Source organism: Sinohyriopsis cumingii, chromosome 4, assembly GCF_028554795.1.
Source record: "Sinohyriopsis cumingii isolate HCF-2022 chromosome 4, ASM2855479v2, whole genome shotgun sequence".
Lineage (NCBI taxonomy): Eukaryota > Metazoa > Mollusca > Bivalvia > Unionida > Unionidae > Sinohyriopsis > Sinohyriopsis cumingii.
The window spans coordinates 87,968,381-87,979,422 of record NC_142964.1 but is presented as its reverse complement, the minus strand read 5'-3'; the positions used below and the strand labels follow the sequence as shown (position 1 = coordinate 87,979,422).

The 11,042-nt window shown below is 36.4% G+C and overlaps 1 protein-coding gene across 3 annotated transcripts in view; it reads left to right on the top strand.

Annotated features, from left to right (window-relative positions):
• Positions 1-1,456: 1,456 nt before the first annotated feature.
• Positions 1,457-11,042, top strand: part of LOC149801612 (furin-like protease kpc-1) — a 237,224-nt gene continuing 227,638 nt past the window's right edge. For all 3 annotated transcript variants that reach the window (XM_089955874.1, XM_089955873.1, XM_089955872.1), the window contains exon 1: positions 1,457-1,988. In XM_089955874.1, coding sequence (XP_089812000.1) covers positions 1,815-1,988 — 174 coding nt within the window. In that variant the 5' untranslated portion in view covers positions 1,457-1,814. The remainder of the gene's footprint in view (positions 1,989-11,042) is intronic.

The window sequence follows — 11,042 nt, the reverse complement described above, 5'->3', positions numbered from 1 at the left end:
ACATTTACATGATCCTCGATTGCGATATCGTATAGGTCTTGATAAAATATTTGGTTGAGAGACTAATAAAATAACGATTTAATTACTCACACACTACGGCAGCAGGGAGTGTACAACCTCAATGAAACGCCCGGCGGGTAAACGAACGCACATACAAATTTTAAAAAACACGAACGACAAAGATAAAGTAACAAAAAAAAATATAAAAAAAAATATAAAAAATAACCCTATTAGAGATACTCCCGGTTTTAGTTAAAGGCTTCGGTTTGACGTTATTGACCGTATATTTTAATTTTTCGTAAGAAGCTTCATTTTTTCAAAAATGGACCTTCCAGCATGTGGTCTGTTCATCCTCTCTGCTGCTGTCTCATATAGTTTATGTTAATGTTCGTTGGTCATTCCAACGGTTTCATGTATTATTTTTTGCGTCATTTTTTTCTCCCACCCATGTCTGGCACCCCTTAGGTTGATTGACTCCATCATGCTGCTTGTTTATAGTGATATCTAGCACTGGGGTATCATGCTGCAGACATGTAGCATAATGTCCCACCCAGTCACATTATCCTGACACCAATGGTGTCACTAGGGTTGATGTCACCCAGTGCGGTAACTCGTGGTGTCACCCCCACTGACCTCCTTGTGCTCAAAAATTCCAATTTTTTTTTTTTTATAGACAGTCATATGCGGTAACTTATGGTGTCACCCTATTGTCCCCTTTCCCGCATAAAATTTCATTTTTTTTTCTTCTTGACATTCATTTTGATGTCACCCCTTCTGATGGTGTACCCGGTACGGTACGCACCCCCTAGTGACGCCACTGCCTGACACTAGGATGACACTGCCTCCTTAATGATGAACGTCTTTTGTTTGACACGACCGGAGTTCGAACCCGCAATCTCTCGCATCCGAGTCGGGCGCTCTAACCAATGGACATCGGAGCGGTTTTGAGTTGAGATTGGATAAACATGAATGTATTGAGGAAAATTCTTACTTAAGGCTGGAAAATCTTGTACCTTTCCTGCTTTTTTATAAATATTTTAAAACTCATGGAGATTGCTTCTTTCTTAGCAATAATTAATTGCCTCTAGGTCGTACAATATTAGAAAAAAGATCATATTCACTATTTGAATTTTCTTGTCGATGCTCAAACGATTGATTGGTAATATGCTATGGTTCATTTTATTTTCTCTTATGACAGTTCCACTGAGAGAGCACATGCTAACTTAATAATTGTTTATTTTATAGGTCTTAGTTTTCGCATAAATTTACTCTTATCTTTTAATTATGGAATGTAGGTAAGCATTCGTGCACAATTTCAAATAGTTTTGAGAAACCCTATTATTTCCGGGAAAACTAGGATCGCAATCGTTTAAACGGATGCACGGTTCTTGACGTATATATGACGCTTCAACTCAGTAGCGTTTGTATGATCGATATTTTGTTTTGAGCAGCGCCATCTGCAACTAGCATTATAAACTATGTAACCGATCTACCATTTGACAGCTAGCTCCATGACTTTGTGGGGGAAAACCGTATCATGAATTGTCTGTCCACTGACCTATCAGAGATGGAAAATGGTTGAATAATTGCATAATTTCTAAACGAATTTCAACTTAGGCTATTTTAAATCTTTAAATTCTTCAGAAATGGAGAGCGGTTTATCTAACGTAGTTCTGCATGACCATTGTGTTGATACAATACATGGAACGATGCGCCGCAGTTATTCATTGAAGTAGCGAAACATAATTAAGGGATCCATCCTTTCCATTTAAGTACAGACTACATGTCGGATTTAATCACTCTACAGTTTCATCATGCAAAGCTATTTAAAAATTATCTGTATTTCGATATTAGGTGCAATTGTTTTGGAACTACAGTGCTACTTTATTTGTGCCAACTACACGGACAAATGGGCAGTTCGGATAGAAGGAGGAGAAGAAGTAGCTCGGAATGTGGCTGTACAATACGGATTTACTTATTTTGGACCGGTAAGGAGAGAGAGGAGGAGGAGAGAAGTGTATTTTCTTATATATATATATATATATATATATATATATATATATATATATATATATATATATATATATATATATATATTGTTCATAATCCATACTGAATTGTTACCCATACACAGAAATAGTTGAAGTCTCTCTTCAGTAGTCCTTTTTTTAAACCCATGGTTCTCTAAATTTTTTTGTCTGTTTTTAATCATTGGTACTTATGTGACCTTCTGCCTTTATATTTCTCCTTGACCACTTGCATATATAAATTATTTGCATATAACAGGATGGGTTCAAGATCAGTATTAACACAGCAAAAGTATTGATTAGCTTTGGGCAAGCAGGATGATTCCAAAGTTTATGGCACACAATTTTGTGTTCTTATATTAAAATTGGTTTTGTATTATCACAAGGCACTTGTTAATGTTATAGTAAAAGTGACACATGTCATGTAGGCATTAAACCACAACTATTTCTGTAATGGGTGTCATTTTTTAGAATTTGATTCTACATATCTTACATGGCAAGTATTCACTTCATTTGGATTTGAATACATCCCTATTCCTTTGCAATGTCATTATTTAGATGCCCCATGAGGTGCATACATTAAAATCAATTGTTGACATTTTGGGACAAAATGAATCTAAAGGTGTGATCCAGTACAATTCGGATTGAATGTCGCACACTGTGATGTCACAATGAAAGCTATGCATATTGATAAACAAATTCTTACTACCCTCGATTGTGATGATTCCACTTGATGTGCTCTTATTTCAACCCAAGTTTAGTACATGGCCACCATTGTATAAGTCCATAGCAATATATAATTTTCATCTGGAAGTTTCTTGATGACAGTTAAGGTGCAGAGCATTCAATAATCACGATTGAATAGATTTTGGTTAAAGAAATAGAGTGTTAAATTTTAAAAGAACAATTTAAATTTAATTTAAAATGCGCATACATGACCCATAAGACTTGAAATTGGCACATTATATATCAGAGAAACCCTTTATGTGGAAAATGACCATACAACTGAAATAGTAAAAATGAACAATGAAATTTTGTTAGCAAGCCACTGAAAATGAAGTGAGACAGTCCGTTAGTTGAATTCAGTTTAGGCCCACTGGCCTTAATTTGCCAATATTGTGACAGGTAACATTAAAAGCGATAGGTATTGAAAACCTAGTCTGATATAAATAACATTCTGTATTCAACTCAGTTCAAGTCCTTTACTTTAGTACATTGTAAATTTTTTGTGGATTATGATTAGTTTTAGTGTAGATGAGTGGCAATCAATGGCTGAAATTCCAGGACCAAAAATAAATTACTGGGCAGGTGAGACTTTGTCATATGATAGGAATTTGAATGAAATTGTAGGGAATGTATAGATCTTTTTTATTTTGAATAAAGATGTAAATCCCTGTTCCACAAAAGATGATTTTTTCCAGTCCTGAGGTTTCCATCAAAATTTGAGTGAGTTGTGACTGATCTTGACATACATGTTTGCCCTTGACTCCTTAGTTTCATTTTTGTTCAGTGGCTTTTGAAGCTGACTATGAATTTTAATTTTGGCATTTTTATTAAAGACCTTGGTCAGGGTCAGTTAATACCCTTTTTTTTTTACATCAGATTTGACTTGGCTATGTCCCCATTTTACCCTGCATTATGAATCCATGTGTTTTTAATTATGCCTTTATTTTAGTGCCCAACTCCTACTCATGCAGCTAGTATAGAAATATAAAAGATGAAAATGTTGATATGAAAGGTCTTCTTTAACTTATAATGTATCCTTTCCAACATCGGTTGTAAGTAACTTTCTGCTTTACCTCAGGTAAGTGTTTATTAATATTGAATAGTGAGATTGAAGAACTTCCATGAACTTGATTGAATAAATATATATAAAAAAATTAAAAACCTGATGGAAAGCCTCAACTTTCAATGAATGTTATTGGTAACATTGACAGGACATCATTTTCATTAAAGATCTGAGTAATTCCAAATGGCCATTATCCCCATAAATTTAACAAATCCCTGTATCTTGATGATTATTTATAGGTGGACAGAGCTAAATAAAATGTCCTCTTGATAGCTTAACCAGGGTGTAACACTTCGGTTTTGAGCTGAGCATAGAAATTTACAACCTTGATATAATTATAACTACCTCCATCATAGAAAATATTACCTATTTAAAATCTTTGTACTGAAATTTGTAAAAGTTATGAAATGTCAACAAAAATGGCAAAATTTGAGGGAAAACATTAAGACCATGTCTTTTTAGGTTTAGGAATTGATTTACATTTAGGTAGTGTAAGCCCTAATATGCGTCTTGTATATTTTCAGCCAGCTGAACCTATTTTACATCATATGTTAATATTCTCATTTAAACCAGCCTTGCTCTTTATGTCTATGTTTTCATTCCTGAAATCAGAGATGCTGCATGGTGTCTTGTCTTATCTGATGGGTGTATTCTTAGATTTTTCCCTCAGTGTTGCCATAGAAACCACATTAGATTTCATGCTTTGGCAACCTGATAAGAAAGGGTGCAAATCAATTGATCAAATTTTTTCCCCTGGTTTCTTGAAGTACTGATGTTGATATACCATATGTATCCCTTGAAAGTAGATTTTCAGGTATTATTTTGAAGAAAAAAAAGACTAATGTGGGGCATTTATGAAGCTGCTGAGAATTTTCATCTTTTCTTTAAATAATCTTGAATGTTCAAAGCTTTTTATCAGTATTAGGTATATACTGATAGAAAATGATCTTTTTGTGGCACCAAAATATGCATCTACTGCCTCTTTTAATGATAAATCATGATATAGATGTTATATTTAATTGGTTTTCCTGATTTGAACATGTCTAGTTGACCAGCTCTAGAAGCTGCTGTGCCCTTTGAGCCACAATTTCATATTTGATATCAGCAATACTTGCACCGTACCTGTTGCTATTGCATATTCTGTACTTTAATGGGAGGAAAATACCCTGACCAAATGACTAAAGTTTCTTAATCTGATTAGGGTGAACCAGCCTCTTTCAGAACACTGGACCACCCTGCATATGAACCCCACATTCTTTGTGTATTCATGCTGTTATGTCTTCATTACATTTTTGTCGTCATGTTGCAGGGCCTCCCTTGGAAATATTTTTCTTTGCACCATGAAATTCACCAAATTAAAAGATTTGGAGCCACTTTTCAGCCAAAGGCACCATTTTATGCCATGATTGCAGGTGCTTAAATATATGCCTAATATTATATTGTCCCTATTTTTAATCTATATAAACATGACAATAAAACAGTTTTACATGTTTTTGATCCATTTCAAAGCACAAGAACAATTATTAATAAATATAACAATACCATTATATACACATGCAGTTCAGTGTATAGCATTTGAAACGCAAGAATGAATAAGAATGTTTCTTTATAACTGATAATACAAAATACTGCTTAGTCATTATGAACAATGTCACTGACACTTTAGTTTTCTCACAAGAACATACTTTAGTTTGCATTTAAATGTCATAGTCTTGTTATAGCAAGTTTGCAAATTCATGGAAAAGCTCAATTCTGGCTTTTCCAGTAAGGCTGTCCTCTGTAGTTTTACTGTTTTAGAGTGAACCTAACAAAAAGGATTTTTTGTGTATGATTGTAGTGCTTTCATTTCTTCAGTAACAAGGAACTCGTCTAGCTTTGCAGTAAATACCACTATTTTATAGCTTCATTTTTATTTTATTTTACTCATCCGAAGTTGATGGTATTTGTATTTTCGGAGGGGGTTTGCAAATTTCCAAAGTCCCATTGAAAGGTCATATATTGAAACATATTTGACCAATTTACGATTTTTTCCAACATTTTATTTCATATTAAGGTCTTAAGGATGGTTACAGCAGTAGTGCTTTTAATTGTATTTGCTGATATCCTAAAAGTGCTTGGAATACTTAACATTAGCCATAGTCTTTGTGCTTGATACAGACTTGTGGTACAAAGTAAATTTTTAATTTTTCATTGATATAAATGACTCTGGCCCTTTACAGTCGATGACTGGCATCCTTGTAGCGGCATCGTGTGTTGCTCAGTTAAGTTCAGGCCACAGAAATAATGTTATCTAAGTAAATAATCCCTAAAACACTAAGCAGTCCCAAGTGTGTTTCACACTCAGTTTTCAGTGAACATAAATTAACAACACATGCAAATGATAGTGATGGGAATTGGTTACTACAAGTAAATTTTAATTTTTGTTTGTTATAGGGTTATATCTTTGTTCAAGAGTTCCAAATTTTAGCAAATGTACAAGAGTAATCTCTTTTATATATATACTTTAATCTCATAAAAATCTTAAAGTTTTTATTGCGTTATTTTTGTTCTACAAAAGCAACTTTCTTATCAGCTTTATGCAACTGAAAGATTGTTGCAATTCCCCAGAACACTTTTATTCACATGTGATTTGTCTGTTGTTTAAAGTATAGAAGGACATGATTTTCTTGCTTGTCATTATTTACTAATACTACAATCAAAGCAGTTTAGATTTAAACAAAACAAAAACACCAATTAAAAAAACTTTAAAATTTATTAACTGAACACTTTATCAGCAAAATCATGTAATTATGTAAAGATAGAACATCTAAATCTAAAATTCTTAAAACTTGATTAAAATATTATCCACATTAAACAAAATCAAAGGTTTGTTGGGAAGAAAACCAAGTGCTTCACAGTTGTCTCCCTTACCGTGCAATCATTTATGGAGTTTCACAGTCGATTAGTGAATTGGTTCACCCAACCGGTTATCAAATATAATTGATAATCGGTACAACACTAGCAAATGACAGAATCTTTTTACCGACCTGTTGAACAATAGACCATATCTACTGTCCATTCCTTGTGTCCTACTTACAACATTTCATTGGTTCTCAAAACCGACTGTCAGCTTGCAGTTAGATGCAATCATGTTCAAATAACATCTTATTCATCATCTTCCAACATGAGCCACTGACTGCTGCAGTAGTGAAAACAGGTTTTAATAGCAGCACTTACTTATCCTGTCGCTATTGCTTAGCTATTTTCATGCCAAAAATATACTGTCTGTATGATGTGAATACATCCTCCCAGAAGGGAGAAAAAGTCAGTATGACCCATTTACCTCTTGCACACCACTCTGCTGCAAGCCATGCACAGAAGGTAGATGTAGTGTACCTATATATCATTCTTTTCATGGATGCCATGATGTACAGATGTCTGAAAGTGCTGTGACCAAGAAATTATGCCTGTGGACAACTAATATACTGTGTTTAATCATTCTCAGTGTTGCTAATGTCGATCTGTTTCCAAAAAAAACGATAATGTAGCTTTTTGTTTTCCCCCTTAGAACTAAATTGTTCTTTGCAGGAATTTGGAAGCTGCCTCATGTTCTACCCATGGTGACAGACACATTTTCTTAAAAATATTTACTGAATGGTTCGGGTAAATCCCTATATTCAAGGAACCATAACAGACCACACTCAGGTGTTGAGGACAATGTTTCCTCCATTTTTATTTTCAGCTTGGTAAAATAGTTATAACTTTGTACAATGCTCACGTTAACATTCACGTATTTGCATGATACCTCAGTAAACAAATAATCAGACCTGGAATATCTTGTTTGTTTCAATAGATAAGTTTTTGTTTATTCATGTGTTAGTCGAGTTTTGTGACAACATGGGACCACACCACTGTTAAAATTTTATTTTAAAAAGTGTTAGCAAAACAGTCTGTGGGACAATGTGGCCTCAAGAAAGCCTCGTGGGATGCACACACAGAATATCAAATGCTCTCTGTGCACTCGGAAAAACTGTAACACCATTTGTAATTTATGGTTGTCCAGGACCTAGAATCTAGTAGATTCCAGGCATACCTATCAAAGATGGAAGAACGTTCCCTCTTCTTCGTCCGAATTTTCTTGTTTTTCAGTCCAGATCTTACATTTTAGGACAAACATCTTCAGCAGTTGTTGAAACCCCTCCAAAAGGAGGGTCTAAATGTTTGAGAAGTCGATTGAACTTCCCCTGGTAGGCAGATGATGGAAAGTTCACACGTCCCTAACAGCATTTATGCTTCAGGTAGCAGGTTGGTTCCTTCCTGTTGGGGCTGAAGAGCACTGTGTCAAAGGGTTGTGCCCTCCCATTTGGGAGGTAGAGCACCTCGATGGCAGGTTGTGCCATCCCTTCAGGGAGGTAGAGCACAGTGATAGCGGGTTGCACCCTTCGTCTCAGGAGGCCAAGCACCATGACAGTGGGTTGCGCCTTCCCTTGAAGGAGGTTGAGCACTGTCACCATGGGTTGCCCCCTCCCTTTAGGGAGGTTGAGCACCACATTAGTGGGTTGCTTCCTCCCATCAGCACATATTGTACCTTTTCTCAGTGGCTTGGTCAAGCATCATGGATGGTGGTTGGATCCTCTTCATTGTAAACGAAGGTTATCGACTCCAGTTTGAGGAACAACCCCCATTTTCATTCCCCAGTCCAATCTGGTGGAATCTGGTGCACACCATTTTCAGAAAGGGGCAGTCGAGAGGGTTTTAAATGATCAGTTTCCTGTCTTCTATTCCTGAATCTTCCTGGTCACCAAGAAATCATTGATCTCTCCCCACTCAACCAATTTCTGTCAAAGGAAACCTTCAGGATGGAGACAACCTCCACAATCCGGAACACTCTTCCCTGTCCGATTAGGCAGTCTCCATCGACCTTCAGGATGCCTATTTACACATCCCCTTTTTATCTCTACACCACAAATATCTTTGTTTCTGCCAAGACCAGGAAGTTTTTCAATTTTGGGTTCTGCTGTTCAGAATTTCTTCTGTACCTAGAGTCTTCACTCGGGTTTTGGGACTAATAGCAGCCTACCTTCAAATACAGGGTACATAAGAATTTCGACAACTGGCTGATTCACAATGTCCATGTTCAGTCCCTTCATCAGGATCTGTTCCGCTCTTGGTCCACCATAACTTGATTGGGTCTCCTACCTAACCTCAAGAAGTTGGAACTCGTTCTACCTGAGGACTTTGTTTACGTAGAGATGAACTTCCTCACTAAGCACAACTTAGTGTTGGTTCCGCTGGATCGGGTAGATAGAATCCTGGTTCTCCTAGAGATGTAAAGAGCAAAAACTGCTTTATCTGTCCCAGCTTGGAACCTTGAATGCCTCCGCCAAATTGGTTCCTTTAGGACCTCTTCACGTGCGTCCTCTGCAGTTCCTCCTTCTGGAAACACATTGATCCTATACACCCTTCTGTAATTTCATTTGCTGATTTCCTTTTGTTCCTTCTTGAGACCAAAAGATGTTCAGTATCCACTATCAAAAGCTATTGAGCTGCCATCTCCAACACACTAAACTTCTCACCAGGGACAAACATTGGTTCAGATCTGCATCTAGCCGATCTTATAAAGTTTTTTGGGTTTCAGAGACCTGTCTCTCGCTTCCTTGTGTCTTCATGGGATCTTTCCTGTGTTCATTGGTCATTAACCGAAACATCTTATGAACCACTGCATCCAATCAAAATTAAGTTGTTCAAATTTGAACACTGTTCCTATGTGATCGATACAAGGGGAACATATGATTTGAATGAACTAACAAATAAGCAATTTTCCAGTGTCTGTCCGTGTTTGCACAAATACCTCTCACTCAAATACACCTGTAATGGCTTCTTTCTGGTACAGTCATACTTTTGATGTTAAATTTAAAATTTATTCTTTTTAGGTCAATTGTAACCACAGTTTTTGGCGGAAATACAATGGACCATGCTGTTGTTTTGTTGACATTTTATACTATGAGAGGCAACACATGAAATCCAATAGATGTTACTAGGACAGAGCACCAATATCTCTGTTCGATCTGCCAAGGTGTATATAGGGTTATCAGAACCTTGGCTAGTGAAGATGGTAGCCCCCTTACCCATAGAGAAACCCAGTCTCAGTAAAATATGCAATGGGGATGATCAAGATAGACTTTTATGCCATGTGCGTGTGCCTTTAGCTTCTATCTTAATGTCTCCAAAGCAAAAAGAAAGGGTATGAAATGTCTCTTTCTGTCTATTAAGGGCTCCATAGACATTTCAGCTGCCACTATCTCCCAGTGGATGGTCATGACAATCAAACAAACCAATGAGTCTCTCACCAATCGAGAACTCACCTTTATGAAACTTAAAGCCCATGAGGTTCGAGTTGTTGCTACCTCATGGGCCTACTTTAATCATTCCTCTCTCGAGGATATTATGAAAGCAACTTTTTGGTACTCCCATAATATCTTTTCCTCCTATTACCTCTGCTCATCATCAGCGCAACAGAGCGCAGGCGTTTTGTTCTCTGGATCCCATTGTTACAACGCAGTGTGTTACTCAGACACAAATATTCTTTAGAAGTGGACCTCTCCCTCTATGGTGAGTACATTTAATTTCTCTGTTTTTGATCACTTTGACATCAGCCTATCCACCTTCCTGACAAATTCAGCTAAGCAATAGCGACTGGATAAGTAATTGTTGCTATTAAAATGTAGTTTTTTTGAGGGGGTTAAAACTTTTTTTAATTATGCAATACTTGTCGCTATTGCCAAATACTCTCCTCCCATTCCGCTCTGATATCTTGCATAATTGTTGTCTGTGAAAAGATGACATAAAGGTACATCTACCTTCTGCACATGAACTGTGGCAGAGTGGTGTACAAAAGGTCAAAGGGTCATTCTGACTTTTTCTCCACTATGGGAGGATGTATTCACATAATATGGATGGTATATTTTCGGCATGAAAATGGAATGCTAAGCAATAGCAACAGGTAAGTATTGCATAATTAAAATTAGTTTAATCCCATCCTCCCCCCAAAAAAATTCATTAAGTGACCCGAGTTGCTTATATCAATGAAAAATTAAAAACATACTTTATAAACATTTCTTGCCAGCAACTTTCATCAGTCAGCATTAAAAAAAGCATCAGTTTCAAAAGTCTTTAGCATTTGGCAACAAATACTAAGCCTAGCTGAGGCTCTGTGTTGTATTATTCAGCACTGCATATGTAAGGAT